Raw genomic sequence first — 17,613 nt, forward strand, 5'->3', positions numbered from 1 at the left:
TTTATGTTTAATAAAGGATTTGTAGTTTATCTATCCTCTATGGCTTCTCCAGCTACTAATTTTCAAATTCCAGCTCAGACCTTATCACTCGTAGAAATCTTCTAGTTTACCCAGAGGAATTTACTTCCCATACTGTACTCATTACCTAGGTACCTTATAGAATTTAATTAGTTACACATGTATTAATTTTCCTACACTATAGTTATCTGTTCTTATATCTTTGTCCCTCTGTTAAACAAGAATTTCTTAAGGGCAAATTCAATGACTTAATTATTTGCATGTTTACTTGTGCTTAGTTTAGGGCCTGTCACAAAGCAGGTGCTCAAAAAGGTTGCTGGAGTGAATTTGATAGAATTATGGCTAACTTCAAATGAAAAAATTTCTAAATACCTTACAAATAAGAACACGTCAGTATCCACAAATATTTTAAAATACATCAATTTACCGTTAGGTCTCTGAAGGGATGTAGCAACAATCCTAAAGGAAGCTTAGCTTTATTCAGTAAAGCTTGTGTCTGTGGTATATTTGTCAAAGTACACCGAAATGAGCTGTAAAAAATATAAACAACATGAACTACATTAGCTATCAGAGAAAAAAAATAACTTGAAGTAGTTATAGATAATTAAGAACATTTAAGGGCATAAGTGAAAATCATTTGAACATGTTCTATAATTGTAACAAGGTCCTAATTAAAGAGGCATATATATGTGATATACGTCAAAAGATCTAAATTAAGGACTCAATATTTTCATGGTGAAAACCAATTATTCCATTATGACTAGCATGTATGGCATAAAGAGAGAGAAAATGAGTGAAAAGGCGTACCTCTGCATCGTTAAATACTGTTGTTTTTGCGTTACTGCCCATTTTTCACCCATTGAACTCCTATTCTGAGACTCATTAATCACTTCTGAAATCACCCTCACCCTTGATCACAAGTCAGAAGGAATGACTTCCTCTGTGCTCTGAGATCTGTTTATGCTTCTATGGTATTGATTAGACTGGTCTCTGCTTTAGCTGGTTGTGTACCTTGTCTGTCTTTTCCACTTGAGACCAGAAATTATTTTGTCCTTGTGTCACCACAGCATTATCCCTTTCATAGAGTAAGTGCTTATAACTTACTAAGTTATAAGTTAAGGTTAGTAGACACAGATCAATAAAGGAGCAAACAAAGAGGTAAGAAGCAGTAGTACGAAAACCAGAAAAGGAATTTTAAGAAGAGTAGATGACAGTATGTAGGGACAGCGAGATTCCTGCCTCAGGCTGGTGGTGCTGTTCCTTGAACAGACCAAGCTGGTCCCTGCTCTGGAAACTCTACATTTGCTCTTTAGGCAGCTTGGTGCACCTTCCCCAGAAAATCACATGGCTTGGTCTCATACTTCATTTAGATCTCTACTCGAATGTTAACTCCTTGGGAATCCCTGTCCTGACTCCTCAATTAAAAATAGTCACCCTCCACCCTTATTATTCCCTACTTCATAGTAATACTCTGACATTACATTATACAGTCATTGGTTTGACTATTCAGAGTATGTCTTCCCTAGTAAGATATAGGTTGTAGGAAGCTTTGTTGTTTGCTGCTTCACTCCCAGCCACAGAAAGAGTGCCTACGACTTAACTTAGAAGGCATTCAGTAAATATTTATTATACTATGTTTGAGAGATATACAATGTTTTAGATAAAGTATCTGACTTACTAAAGATTATGAAATAAATACTTACTCTGGGCTACAGTTTAATTTTTTGAGGTCTAAATTCAAATTAGGTACAGGAGCCCAAACAGGAGTCATGGGTAAAATATTCCTCTCCTGAGTGAGGTTTACAGGTCTTAGGCTTTCTGGTTGTGCAGAGCTCTGAAGACTCAGTCCTCCCAAACTGGAAGACAACTGGTTCATACCAGGATACTGCTGAGAGAGCAATTGAAAACAAAACAAAACTAAGAACAATAAACCAAACACGAATAAAATTTATTATACCATATATAAGATTTTAACAGAGGAAAAGAAGATAAGAAAACGTAAATCTGGCTTGGTAAAAGTAGAATGACTTAATAGGGCAGATTAATTCAGAGCGCTTTTGAAAAAAGCTCAAAGCAAAAATACTGAATAAATTAAAATCTTATTAGCATGGTTAAACCTCACAACAAAATTTCAGCAACAATCCTTTTCAACATCAAAAATCTGATTTCTCAATACAGTTCATATTGGAAAAGCAAGATAAACGCTTATGTTTTCAAGTTTATTTCAATTATCAATTTTCAGAATAATGCATTGATGTCATAGAAATGTACAGTGATGAGTTTTACTTTGCTTGTTTTTCTATGTTTCCTTTGTTATATTTTTAATAATAAATGGCTTTTTATTAACTCAAATGCTTTAATGAATTACATTCATTCTGATGCTCAAGCTACCCAATCTTTGGCCATTGAGAACCTATGAACCTATTAATGTTTGCTTCTTTGCTTTTTGGCATAACATTTTCTACTGTTCTTCCTACAGACTTTGGATTAATCATATATCCAAAAAAGAAATCTTGGTTCTTTTTAAATAGTTGTTTAACTAGAGACTATAATCTGGGTAATACAGGTGTTCACTCTTAATGTGCTATTACTTACAACTCTTACAAAGATATAAAACACATATTTTTAATAAGTAGAGAAAAAAAATGAGTTCAGACTGACATTTCCTATTTAAGACGGCATTTTAATTAAACTTCTTTCATTTTCATACCTGTACCTCTCTTCTCTTTTGCTAAAAATCTTGATCCTTAATGGTTAATAGCATTTATTTTTTTTACCCTATAATATACTAAAAGTTTTAAAGTAACATCTATATTATTATAAATATAAGGTTATTAAGTTACATTTAAGATTTCTTTGTAGTTTTTGTCCTTAAATTATATCCCACTGAAAATGTATACTGAGTTTTAAGATTAACTAAACAAAGTTTTTCTCTGTATCAGACTGTATTAACTTGATAAACAAGTTCATTTGTTTTTTGTTTGGTTTAAATTTTAAGAATTGCCTTTTATCTTTTTGACTTAATATTTTTTGAGTAAATACATTTATGTAATTCTAATGTCAAAACTTTACAATAAGGTATAGTCAGGGATATCTTGTTTTACTCTTATCTCTCCACCTACAGTTAACTATTTTTAATAGTTTTTGGTTTAATCCTTCCATTGCTTCTATTTACAAATGTAAACCAGCATATACTCTAATCTAAATACAATACCTTTTTTATCTAAAAAATGTGGAGCACTAACTCTATGTCTGTATATAGATTTTCCACAATTTTTTTTTTACAATTATTGAACACTCTATATTATGACTGTACTGTAGAAATACAGCTAATAAATGCAGAATGATATATTCAGAAAAATCACTATTTCTACAACTGCTACTGTAATAAATGATTCAGGTAATGGTCATCTGGAACTGATGATCAACATATCAATAGATGATAAAGCGACCAGGTGAAAGCTTAATGAGAAACTTCACAATGAAATTATCAGGCTGTCATGATATAAACCCACTAATCAATCCTAGCACCACTAAAAATTAGAGGACCAGATATTATTATGAGGTAAGCAGAATCAAAATATGTCATATTTCAGCTTAGGTAAATAAATGGTGAAGTAATAAACCTGAATATAATTAAACCTAATTATATTAGGTTTTAATTAAGCCATTAAACCTAATTTCCGGTCCATAGAAAATGGAACAAAGAAACAAATTAAATGACACCTTAAGAGGCAATCAGCCAAATTCAGAATATGGGACATTTTATAGGAAAATAGACCCAGTTTCCTCAAAAGATCAAAGGCATAAAAAAGATGGGGGTGGAGGCTTTAAAATTAAAAGGAGAATTAAGAGACATAAGCAAATATGATAAGTAAATCTTGTTTGAATTTTGATTTGAACAAACCAACTGTAAAAAATCAATTCTGGAACAATTGGGCAAATCTGAATATGGACTGAAATTTAAATGGCATTTAGAAATCATTACTTTTGTTTGATGTGAAAGTGTGGTTATGTAAGAAATGCTCCTTTTCCATCTCCCCTCCTCTCCCTTTGCCCCGGATTAGCTTTCAAATCCTCAACAAGGTGTGTATGTGGGGGGAGGGGTGACAGATGAAACAAATATTATGACATGTTGATAGTAATTGAAGCTGGTGATGTTAAGGGGGGAAAAAAACAGCTGGATAATAAAAAGGATTCTGAGTTTTCAGCTGTACAGTATGAGAGAAAAATAACTGTATGAATCAATAATAGTATATATAATAGAAAACCCTAAACAGACCCGACTTTGTAAGAATTGAGAATATAAAATAAAGGTGAAATATTTAATCAATGAGATAAGACAGATTATTTAATAAATGACAGTGAAATTAGAGGCAATTATTATGGCTGGAAAAATGAGATTTATTCTTTACATTATGTACCAAAAATAAAACTTTAAATGGATTAAAGATACAAAACAAACCACAAAAGAACTAAAAAAATGCATAGCTGGAATATTTTCCTAATCTTAAGGTTGAAAAGACCCTTTAAAGGATACAAATAAAGGTAAAAACAAGAAATTGTCACTGAAGTTATATAGTTCTTCAATGTCAAAAAAATAACTTTAAAATCAAAAACAAATGTCAAGCCCCCTGGGGGGGATGGGAGTGGACTACAATATATGTGAGACAAAAGGTTAATATTAATATACACTTATTGTAGATAGCTCTTAGAAACCAAAAGAAATGAACAGAATGGCAAAAGAATATAAACAGGGATTTTGGTAAAGAAGTACAAATGACTGAGTATGGAAAAAAAATACTTTTGCTTATAAAAAAAATTCTTGGCATACTTAGCAATATAGAGAAGAGGGCAGTCAGTCATATACACTTTTGCTGGGAATATAAAGTGATACATTACTTCTCCATACCTGACCACCAAATATTGATCAATTACTGTCTGACATCTCCACCTGGTTTTCTATCAGGTATTTTAAACTTAACATGGCCAACTCAATTCCCATTTCCAGACCTATTCCTGTCTTCATTCACCATTTAAGTAAACACACTATTCCCTCTCTACTCATCTACTCTGCCAAAAACCTAAGAGTTATCTTTGATGCCTTCCTTTCTCTCACCCATCACATCTAGTCCATCAACAAGTCAAAAGATATCCCTTATCTATCCAGTTTTCATTACCTCCACTGATGTCTACCACCTTAGAAGTACGATCACCTATTTCCGAGATTATAGCAAAGCTTCCATTTGTCTCCCTGCTTCCATTTTTGCCTTCTCAGATACTTCCCATCCTAATCTGTTCTTCACTCAGAAGCAGCCAAAATGATTCTCTAAATGTGTAAATCAGATATCATTCTATTACGTAAGATCTCCAATGTCTCCATTGGGAAGGGAAGGTAAAATCTAAGCTTCTGACTGCGGTCCTTCTCTAGCTCTCTAATCTCATTCTATTACTCTCTTCCAATTGCTGACTGAGTTACAGCCACATTGGGACTTTATTTCCGTAACATGTCAAAACTATTCCTGCCTTAAGTCTTTGCAGGTATGTTTCCTCAGCCTGAAATGCTCTATCCCCACATTTTTCCATCCTTGGCCTGTCCTTCAAATGTTAACTCAAACAAAACTTCTACGATGAGGTCTTTCCTGGGCATCTACTCTGTATTTCCAACCTCAGCAATTTCTATAATGTGTCTACTTCACAACACTTTTAACTATTTGAAATTATCTCATTAATTTACGGATTTACTTTTTATTGTTCCATCAATCCTGCCTTCCCACCAAGTTTCCTGACAGCAGGAGCTTTGTTTAGCTTCCTGTTGTATCCTCAATGCCTGGGGAAAATGCTGCCACATAGGAGGAAGTACTAAAGTAAGTTTTCACTGAATAAACAGATGGAGAGAATTTCTAAAGTTTTATAAAATTAGGTTTTGAAACAATATCCATATTTATCAACTTTTTTTGCTTGTTTGTTTGGAGAAGTCATTTGGATGAGCAGCTTCTTTACTAGCAATTTGCCTAAAGCACGAGTCAGACAAGAATGACTAAAAAAGTGCTTCATCTGATCCAGTAAAGCCGTAAAGAATACCTAACAAATGGAAACAGGTACGTATGTACTAACTAACCATATTTCTTCAGTGCCTCTTCCAGTTTTCTTCTTCCTTTTGAGCCTTAATTCTAAAATTAAATTTTAGTAATAAATGACTTTCCTGTTTCCCTCTGATTTTCATTTTTAGTTCACCATAAGATGAAATTTCTATAAGGTTAGTCTACTAAGAGCAGTTTTTTTGTAAGTAGAATGTTTTTGTCATTTCGACCATTTCCTTATATTTTTACTTTCTACTCAATAAATACAAATGTAAAATACTTACTGTTCTGCATTATTAAACTAAGATGACATTTAAGAAGTGATTTTAAAAGACATGTCGGAAGGGGTCACAGGAGTTCATGAATATAAGCACTGATGAACATTCACGTACAGCTAAGTTTTCACCAATTCACTTATATGTCATGGTGATTTCTTCAAGTTAAGTATTGGAACCGAAATCCCAAACCACATTTAGACCATATCATTTTTTTTCCCCACAAGAAAATCAGCTTAGTAATACAGATTTTTAAAAAATTTTAACATTTAATTTCCTGATTATAAAATACTTACCTGAGCAGTGCAGAGGCTCTAAAAAATAAAGGTACGATGAAGAAGTATCATAGCTAACATCCTGATGCAAATTTAACTTCTTTAAAAATTCGACATTTATATTTCCTTTTATCTTTTTCTATGTACACACACAAAAACTGGAATCAAATTCTACGTACGTTTGATCTAGGCTTATCTGTATTAGTATCTATGATTCATTTGAATCACCACAGATTTGTTAGAACTGACAATAGTTTAACAATTTTTTAGAAGTACAATGTCTTTCTATGACTAAATACATACTTGAGTATACGGCTGGAACCCAGAATACACTGGACTACTGGGTTGTACTCCTGGATTCAGTGGTGCTGCAGCATTCTGATAACCAGGCTGAAGAGTAGGATAACCATACCCAAATGGTTTAGCCATTTTTGAAGGCTGAGGGACAGCAGGCGCTGGAGCTGGAGCAGGGTCAGGTTCAGGAGCAGGATCGGGAGCAGGACTGCTTGCTGATGAAGAAAGCACATCTAACGAAGGGGAAAACATGGTATCAACACCCCAAAACCTAAAGATTTGGTTCCTGGGCAAGCCATAGCCTTTGGCGTTTCACTTTTTCTTTTTTTTAACTTTTTATTTTGAGAAATTTCGAATATACATGAAAGTAGAGAGAACACAATAATAAAATCCCACACATCCATCACTCAGCTTTAGTAATCCTCAACGTTTTGCTATTCTTGTTTCGTATGTTCCCACCTCATCTTTTTTTTTCACAGAAGTATTTACAAGACCTTATATTTCATATCATTTCACTGACAAATACTTCAATTCAGTTGGTATTTTTAACAGATAATGCTTTTATATTTATATTGTATATAGAAAAGTTATTTTTTCTTTTAGCCTCTCAGCAGGAATGGGGCTAAGAAGCAGAAAAGTAAGCAAAGCAATAAAAAGGGTGTCAACTATTCTTTTCTTTAACTTGTCTTTTATCTGACCCTGCCATCTATAAAAAATGCCCGTATTAAGAGGGGCCTATTTCTATAATCCTTCAGAAGCCTGCATTATGCATAGAGGCAAAACTAGGGAAGTATGAAAGAGTGTCCAGAAGAATGTCCAGTTCCTGAAACAGCGTCTGGTGCGCAGCTGGTGCCAACAAAACCTGATGAAATAATGTTCTTCTTTTACTTAAAACTAAGATTTGATTAAAACTGTGAAAAAACTGTAGAAAATTAAATCGTACACAAGAATAAAAACGAGAAGAAACCCTAAAAATTACTCTGTTACACATAACCATTATTAACATTTTGGGACATCGACTATTACTTTTTTTCAAGTTAAATCTATAATACAGATATCTTTTCATCTATTTTTCACATAAAAAATGAATTTCTTCACCAGCAATCTGACTCCATCAAAAATGTTCTCAAAAGCATCAGACTTAATAAACTTTATTTTCTAAAAGTTTCTTGAGGAATTAAATCTTTCTACTGACTACTGGCTCTAATTTTGAAGCTATGTTCTTAGATATTCTGCTACCATCTTATGTTAATGAGGCAAGGTTTGGCTAGCTGGCTTTCTGACAACCTCCCAGACTTCTTGAAAGGACAAGAGCTTCAACGCAATGTCTTATCCTTAGATTTCCTGCTGGTGCTTCCTCATAGTGATGGGACTATAAATAGAAAGGTCTCTTTACATGACAACAGTCATCAGCATAAGAAAGAGCTAGAGTCATAAAGGCCAAGGTCTAAAACTTCTCCCCTTCTTTAAGAAATGGACAATATTTTGCACATTTCTAAAGTCCCAAAATCTACCCTAGTAACTGACATATAGTAAACTTTCAATTCACTTAATCTTACTGCTATAGAGGTTTACCTCTTTCTTTAATTCTGGTGCAGGATAAATAGCTAGGAAACTTGCCATGCCACTAACTTACTGTCAAAGTGTAGTTCACAATAAAATTAAGATTTATTGATAAATGAATACAGACAAACAAAGCAAGGTCTAACTCCAAGACCATGATCTTTTAACTATACCACACTGAACATTTCACTTCAGGTTAATTTGAAGCTCATGAAATACTAAACAGTTGTACTATTCAGCTTTTAGTAAATGAAGTAATTCTTCTAGACTATTTTGACGATAATTATAGCTTTTGAAATGGTCCACAACTTCTTAAACACACACACACACACACACACACACACACACACACACACACACACGGTCCCTAAGAAAAAAATCCTTAACCAAAAAACACCAAGTAGCTTATTAAAGTATTCTTGAAATATTAAATGGGAATTCTATACTAAGCTGAGAAGATTAAAGTTTTCTACTGATTCATAGGATAATAATGACAGCAAGATAGTGTGTTTACTCAAGTACAACACACTTCAACTTCAATCCTGAATTATTACCAAAGTGACAAGAAACAAGGAGAAGGGCAAAATTACTTTGTTAGTCATTAAGTTTGGAATCATTAAAAAGAGAAAAAAAACAGGAAGGTCAGGTATGGTTGTCAAGTGACAGGAGAGATAGGAGACAGGCAAATCAGGAAGATCGCAGTACAAGACATTATAATTAAATGATTATTACTTATAAAAGTTTTTTTTTCCTTTCAGTACTACTACTCCTGTTTCTATGTAATGACCAAAGTTATTTCCAGATGTTTAAAAATAAAGCCTCCAAAAGCTATACCCAAGTTGGTTAATCTATTTACCTGGTGGAGGCAGCCAGGAGCCATAGGGGGAGTAAAGAGTCAAAGACTATTTATATTCTGAGGCTACTTGGAAGGAATTCAAGGACCTAAGCATGAGAACAGAAATATAAAATTCGTTTAAGGAGTTATTAACATTAAAAAAGGGAAAAGAAGAGAAAAATTATTCATTATTAAAAGTCTGTTAGAAGGAGGCAAAAAGATAAAGAGCATAACAAAAATAAGATAATCAATTTCCTTAGGTCTCCTAGAAACAACATTCATACTTGTTAACAACACTATTAAATTAAGGCTGAGAAACACTGGGAAAATGTCTCTTATTTCTGTTAGAAATATAGCCTGCTAATTATGTATAATATATGTTCATGTTAGAAAGCAATTGACAGTCAGTAACTTTTCAAATAAACATCAAATAAGCACAAAATAAATTACCTGGGTAGCTGCCTCCTTCTAGGGCATCGTAACTGTTGGGTACTGGAGAAGCGCTGCTTGTGGTAGAAGAGCTGTCAACACCTAAAAGGAAAATGAAAGTATCTACTAAGTTTAAAATGACAATGTATCTTAGGGCAGCCTTTGGCAATTTTAAAAAAAGACGTTTTGCTCACTCTAGTAAAAAAGTAAAATGACTAGTGTTTAAAGGCATTTAAAAAAATTATAATTTCTGATATAAATATAAGAATATAGAATGAGAGTGGGGAGAATATAGAGCAGATGAGAATAAAATTTAATTAAACATATGTGATGGTATCTTAGAGAAGAACAGATATCAAACCACTCAAGATAGCCAAACACAAATACAAATTTTCAATTGATAGAAAAATTAATATAGTCACACCTCAAAAACTGTGTCTATTAAATTATAAGCTGATAAATATATTTTATCAGTATCAAGCTATTTTAAGATAATTAAATTGAACTCCATCAAAATTGAAAACTTTTATGCTCCAAACAAAACCATCAAGTAAGTAAAGAGACAACCCACAGAATGGAAAATTATTTTGGAAAATATTTGCAAAAATATATCTAATAAGGATCTAGTATCCAAAATATGTAAAGAACTCTTGTTTGTAACTCAAACAAAAAGGCAACCAAATTAACAATGAGCAAAAGATTTAAACAGACATTTCTCTAAAGAAGATAAGCAAAGGGCCAATAAGTCTATGAAAAGACACTCAACATCACTAGCCATTATGGTAATGAAAATCAAAACCACAATGAGAAAATACCGCTTCACATCCACCAGGATGGTTATAATTAAAAAGAAAGATAATAGCAAGTTTGGGCAAGGATATAGAGAAATTGGAACCCTCATGAGATTGTAAAATAGTGCAGCCACTTTAGAAAGCAATCTGACAGTTTCTCAAAAGGTTAGACATAGAGTTATCATATGACATGGCAATTTCACTCAGGAAAAATGAAAACATGTACTTCCACAAAAAAGCTGTACACAAATGTTCATAGTAACATTATTCATTACAGTCAAAAAGTAGAAACAACTCACACAGCACAGGGAATGCAGTCAGTGGTAATGTAACGGCTAGGTGTAGACCCAGAGGAGGGGAAAGAGCAATGGGGGAGGGGGGGTCATTTCATAAACTACATAAATGTCTAACCAATGTACTGTATACATGAAACTAATAATAAAATAAAATAAAATAAAAAAAAGACAAAGCTGCCAATAGTAAACAACATTCAATAAATAAAACCTTTTTTAGTAAATGCGAAACAAACAAACAAAATGAAACAACACAAATGTCTATCAACTTATGAATAAAATGTGATATATCCATACAATGAACTATTACTTGGCAATAAAAAAAATGAAGTACTGATACACACCACAGCATGGATAAACTTTTTCATAAAACATGCTGAGAGAAAGATCTGTTTATCTTAACCGTTCAAAATAGACAAACCAATAGAAACAGAGTAGATTAGCGGTTGTCTAGAGCTGTGTGCATATGTTGTGCAAAGGGATAAGAATAAGAAGTCACTGCTAAAGGTATAGAGTTTCTATTTTGGGGTGATGAAATGTTCTGAAATTAAATAGCGACGATTGCAAAACTCTGTTAATTAAAGATTGCCAAATAGTATGATTTGAATGAGGAGTTTTTATGGTATGTGAATTATAACTGTTAAAAAAAAGTTGTAATGTTCTCTCTGATAAAGAAAAACTTTTAAATATAAATGTCAATAAATAATTATTCTTGAAAAGTCCAAAGGTAAAAGATTATATATATCAAATTATTTCAAAAGACACATTAAACTGCTTAGCTTCTTTCATGCCAAATCAAATATTAATGCTTAAAAATATTGCCCATTCTACTACTGATAGCTACAAACTTTAAAATATTAATTTTATATAAAGTTATTCTGATTTGCTTACTGAAAAATTAAAAATCTGCTAATTTAAAATTTACTTTCAGGAGAAAATAACAATTGCAAATTTCTATTTTGGACTTGTTAAAATATCAAAGCAAAATACAAGTTATAAATCCAGATGAACCGCTAAACTAAACAGACCCATACTTTGCTAAAACTTATTAGTTCAGATTAATTCTAAATTTGGTCATGCTGTCACTGCCCACATAAATCAAATTGGTATTTTTTTAAAGGTATATTATGAAGTTTATATAGTTACTACTCTGAATATGATTAAAAACATCTTCATTAATTGCCCTACCATCTTACAAAATAAGATCTAAATGCCTTTGTAGTCATAGTCATAAAAGGAAACTTCAAAATTTGGTTTCCACTTGTTCTTTTTACCTCCATCTCTTCCCTTTTACCTTATGATGCACTCACACCACACTTCTCACTCTTCACCCAATACACCATTTTTTTTCTAGTGCTTATGCATGTACATATTGGTCCAAAAGCCTAGACATCTTTTCTCTACATGGCAAATTCCAACTCATCCTTCAAATTTCAAATCCTCCGTGAAATCTTCTGATGTGGAAAATCATTCCTTCTTCTATGTTGACCCTCCACATTTTCTCAACCCTGAATTACTGTACTTTTCAAGTTATATTATAATCGTGTATGATTTCTGCTTCTTTTAATACATTATAAGTATATGAAGGCAGCTAAGCTATTGTGCTGATCTTTGGAACCACTATACCAAGCAAAACAATGCTTTCTGCATACAAGCTGCTTTTAGTTGAAAAAACAGCTTTGGTACCTGTCCCTATTCTTAAACTTTACACAAGCCCAGTGTGCCTTAGTCACTCCAAACTACAATTAGTGATAATAAATATTCTGAAAACAAATGGTGGGGGGGGAGGGTGAGTCTTGGGAAGAATCTTCATTTTTTTACTGGCTCTACCTCAGACACTGAAAGAAGAGGAAGAGGAGCTGAAATCTGAGGAAATAAGGGGGGAAAATAGATCATAAAAATAGCTCGGAATCCTTGAAGTTGAGAGAAAAGTATCAGAATACTTTTAAGCCTTTTAAAAGATCTAAGTTAAAAGATAAGCAATGTGGGTCAACTACGTCCAATGCACATACTAGTATTGCTTAAATTGAAATTAAACCAGATAATCTAAAATTTTATTTTCTTATTACTTGCATAAAACATGGAAAAGTTATTAGGGAAATTCTATCTTCACCAGTCATCAGTCGAGAGAAAATGGGCAAGACACCCAACATCTCTGAGCCACTTTTTTTTGTAATGACAGATTTAAAGTAACACCTACTTCACAGAGCTACTGTTAAGATTAAACAGATAGAACAGGTACAAATTAAACGGATACTAGCCAGACTCAGGAAATATTCTTCGTTTTCTCTCCTTCCCTCTCTCCTCAAATCTTATACTACAAATGGGAGGAAAGAAAAAAAACAAGAACCACCTGATTGATAAAACCAACTTTTTTCTCAACTCAACATTCCTTAACATTTATCACTGCTAACCCCAATTACTTTTGATTTGTAAAATTGGTCTCCTTTTTTTGGTAATGCCATGCTATACTCTCCTTCTCTGCTATACTATACTCTCTTCCAATCTTCCTGCTACCTTAGCCCAAGAACTCATTTTTCTCATTATTTCAAGAGCCTCAAGTTTTAATATGCTCCAATGCATTCTTTTATAAGAGATCTTTCTAAAGTGCAAATTTGGCTGTTATTTTCCCATGTAAACTCCTTCAGTGACTCCTTACTACCTTCAAGATAAAATCCAAACACCTTAATATAAAATACAATAAGTCCTCACTTAATGTCAATAGTTTATAAGAATTAAATGAAATCAAATAATTACATCAATTTGACCTTAGGCTAATCGATATAAACAAGAGTTAAGTTCCTACGGCATCTCATCAACATTATAACAAAATGATGTTATTTGAGGGCCTGCTGTACAAGGTTCTTAAAGATCTCACTCACCCATCCTACCCAACCTCATTCACTTCTTCCGTCCATTGTCCTTTGCAGACCATAGGTCTCAAATTCACTAAAGTTCCCCAAATAAGCCATCTTCTCGCAAACTTCTTACTTTGTTTTAAAGCATCTCCACCTCTCCTCAGATCCCTCACCGGCCTAATTCCAACTTCGTTTAAGATTCAGCTCAGATACCCACTGAAAATCTTTCCTGTTACCCCAAACGACATCTGGTTCCAGATTCTCCCATGTATTCCTATAAAAAACAATGATTAACATAGGGCTTACTATAAATTTTGTCCTTTAATCCAAACTAGACTATAAACTTCTTGGGTTTTTAATCGTTTTACAAATGGATTTATCGATTGGTTGTTCAGAACTCAAAACATACTTTTTCAGAGAAATAATGAAATAACTGGTACTAATAAGTACCAGTCAAGTTAGTTTACAAACACTTATAACACCTAAGATCCATATTAATTGATTAACTACTGTACATCTGCAACAGGCTGGAAAAAATGAAGCATTTGCAACTGTTCAGTCATTTCGTTAATTAGACTGGGGACTAGTTTAGACATCCAATCACCAATTGAAAACCATTTCTATTTGAAAGTACCTTTTGAATTCTAACTCTAGACACCAAATCCCCTTCCACTGTAGCTCCAATACTCTGCCCCCTCTCGCTATACAGAAAGATGGAGCTTCCATATATAGCAATCATATATATAGAAGTCTGCAAGCTGGAAGTTCAGATAACAGGTACAACTTGCGAATATAATACCACATTTTCTTTTTAATGTATGTAAATACTAAAAACTCTCAAACTAAGACCTTTCTTGATGACACAGGTGTCTTTACATCCTTCACAGACCCAGGACATGTGCTAAATTTATAAAATTTAAAAAACATTAAATATGTATTCAATTTGATTGAAAAATATTTACTTGTTTAAATTATAAAACAGTACTTCAATTAAAATGAAAGACAGGTTTTAAACCCTTAAAAGGGATTCTCCTAGAGGAAAGGAGAGAAAGGAGAGATAGTGGTCAAAGAGTACAATCTTCCAGTTAAAAGATGAATAAGTTTGGGGCAGTCTAATGTACAGCATGGTGATTATAGTTAATAATACTTTAATATTTACTTCAGTTAAAAGAAAAAGAATTATCTTGGGAAGTTGGAACTAAGCAGGCCAATATTACCTTATTATCTATAGGAGTCAACTTAACTTGCTTTTTAACTTACCCTAGCAAACCATAAACATGGCATTATCTCTGACATAGTGCCTGGCACTGAATAATTACTATCAGCCTTAGGAAAGTCAGACAAAAACTGACTAGCACCTTAAAACTCATTATGAGAAAAAGAGAGAGAGAGAAAAAAACTCATTATGAAAAATTAAAAAACATTTTTCTAACATCACTTACAAAATATAGCATCAAGCTGTCACATTAATAGAGCTATGGCAGAGAGCTTCCTGTTGTCTGGCTTCGTCCCAACCTAAAAATTCTCTAGAGGCAAGGTGACTGGGAGTATGCGCAACAGGTGACAGAACAGTACGTGCTCCAGAGACTAAGACTTGTCACAGCCTGGAGCCTCTGTTTTTCGCCCCCTTTCACTTTATTTCACTTCTCAATTTTTCTTTACTGCTTATTCCCTTTCACTCCATTTTTGAGTTAATATTCCTTACTATTACAAATATGAAAGTAATTCTCTGCGTTACTCTACCTAGGACTAATGAAAGTTCCACTCTAGCAGTAACTGAAGGAATGACTACTTGTAACTGAATAAACTCAAAAAAGAGAGAATAATTTCAGATAAAACCATTATGTGAACCAGAAGCTTTCTATTTGCTCAAGCTTTAATTTGCTTTTCCAATAATCCTGAATTTTTAGAAGCTTCTAAAAAAATGTAAGACTGTCCCTAATACAAAATCCTACTTTAGCTTCTAAGTATGAATTTAATGAGGAAAGTTCAAAAAGAAAGCCTATTTGTAGCATGTACTTTAAGAAATGTAATTAGATGATTTAATGTAAAATTGGAACTGAAATAGAATAGTATTCTTTTAATACTGAAACTTTAAAGCAAATATTCCTGTACTTGACTGCAGGTTAGACTTGCTGCCAAGGAAACTACGAGCTTTAACAAATGAAAAGCTACAGTAAGTGCATAGTTATTTTAACTGTAACGATAAAGAGGAATATTACTGATTTTCAAACCTGCTAGCTATTTCATTACTGTTCAGTATTTTCTTTCAAAATTGGAGGTCAATTCCACAATGCCTAAACACACAGAAATCTCATGAATATTGGGAATTAATTACCACTAAAATGCTTAAAAAGTAGAGCACTCCAAATCTCTGCTTTATAGAAACCCTTATATGTACCTCTCTGGCACAAATAAAAGTCTAATCACTATGTTGTACACCTGAAACTTATTTAATGTTCTATGTCAACTATAACTAAAAACTAAAATTAAAAACAAAAAAAGATTAAAAAAATACTTATATGCAAACCCCAAACCAATTTGAGCTTTTTCTCTCTTTACATACTTTACGTATGAAAAATTACTATAACTTAGTGTTTAAAAAAATAAAACAAATTCATTTTAAAGCTAGGTTTTCTTTCCATTTTTCTTTTCCCTCATTCAGAACATCCCTTTATTTTGCAATCAACAAAAATGATTTTTTTAACAAACCATGAATAAAGGACACCAGGATTCTAGTAAAAATGTCCACGACATAGTCTTATGTTTTTGCTGTATAATAAAAAAGGCACAGGAGGAAGATACCATGTAAGCGATACTGGAGTGACTGCATGCTGCTCTGTGTTCTTTAGTTCCCTCCTACTCTAGTGCTCTGTGTTCCCACTAGGAGATGGAGAACACTTTTCGTACCTTTTTGCAGACAGTGACCTAAGCCACACTCCTCACTTTGCTATTACTTGTGTCACTGCAGACAAATGTTACTTAAAGTGCTCAGATCTCAGTCAATTCATCTGTAAAATGGAGCCAATTATCTCTGCCATGCAAGTTTGTTGAGAAAAATAAATTGAGATAAGAATATGATCTTAATGTTAGTAACGACACTTAATCTTTTTGAGTGTTTACCATTTGCCAGACACTGTTCTAAGCTCTACAAAGAATACCTTCAATCCTCAAAACAACCATATGTAATTGTTGCTATTATTATTCCCATTTTACAATGAGTTTAAGAAACCTGGCTAAGGTCACAAAGCTAGTAAGTGACAAAGTCAGGATTTAAATCTAGAAAATTAACATAAAAACCCAGGGGGACATATCAGTTATTTAGCGCTGCAACTGGCACACAGTAAGTGCTCAAAAAAGTTAGGTATTATTAAAATCATCATTTTGTCACAAGCTAAGAACTCAGGAATCTTTAATCTGTAATATATTCAAGAAAAAAATGTAGTTAAAAGAGGGGGTGTTAGGAGAAAAGCCATAAATGCTAAATCTTTTTGATTTCCCAATATTTTTTTTCAGTCGAAGGAAATGGAATTTTCAACAACTGTACCTAATTGCAAGCAGAACAAAAATGGGAGTTATTTAGGCTGACAATATTATAGTAATAACACATTTTTTGAAATGTGTAAAATAAGGAACATGAAACTTTTTTAAAAAGTGACATGTTTCTAGGACCTGAATATTATATACATTAAATAATAACAGATCTTGGTTTCTAAATACCTTCTTCACTGAAGCAACCCAGAACTCCTTGGAGAAATAGCTCATTCCAGGGTTGCAGCTGTGTCGGTAATAAGATGAGCTAGGAACATCTTCTTGAGGACTTAAGGTACTTTAAAGCATGTACCTTAAAGCTTAAAGATTCATGGGAACATTTTAAAAAGACAGTTTAAAGGAGCTGC

At 33.0% G+C, this 17,613-nt stretch overlaps 1 protein-coding gene across 7 annotated transcripts in view; it reads right to left on the minus strand.

The window, feature by feature from the left end:
- Positions 1-17,613, minus strand: part of SEC24B (SEC24 homolog B, COPII coat complex component) — a 72,620-nt gene that overhangs the window by 19,373 nt on the left and 35,634 nt on the right. For 3 of the 7 annotated variants that reach the window (XR_001596389.2, XM_016140841.2, XM_016140843.2), the window contains 4 exons: positions 9,794-9,874; positions 6,955-7,178; positions 1,722-1,906; positions 446-548 (listed from right to left, as the gene is read on the minus strand). Coding sequence is in view for 6 of the 7 variants with exons in the window: in XM_016140841.2 (XP_015996327.1) it covers positions 446-548; positions 1,722-1,906; positions 6,955-7,178; positions 9,794-9,874 (593 nt within the window). In the remaining variant the exon portion in view is untranslated. The remainder of the gene's footprint in view (positions 1-445; positions 549-1,721; positions 1,907-6,954; positions 7,179-9,793; positions 9,875-17,613) is intronic. The other 4 variants (XM_036227624.1, XM_036227626.1, XM_016140842.2 and 1 more) reach the window with 2 other exon arrangements.

The sequence above is a fragment of the Rousettus aegyptiacus genome, unplaced genomic scaffold (genome assembly GCF_014176215.1).
Source record: "Rousettus aegyptiacus isolate mRouAeg1 unplaced genomic scaffold, mRouAeg1.p scaffold_m13_p_10, whole genome shotgun sequence".
NCBI classification, from domain to species: domain Eukaryota; kingdom Metazoa; phylum Chordata; class Mammalia; order Chiroptera; family Pteropodidae; genus Rousettus; species Rousettus aegyptiacus.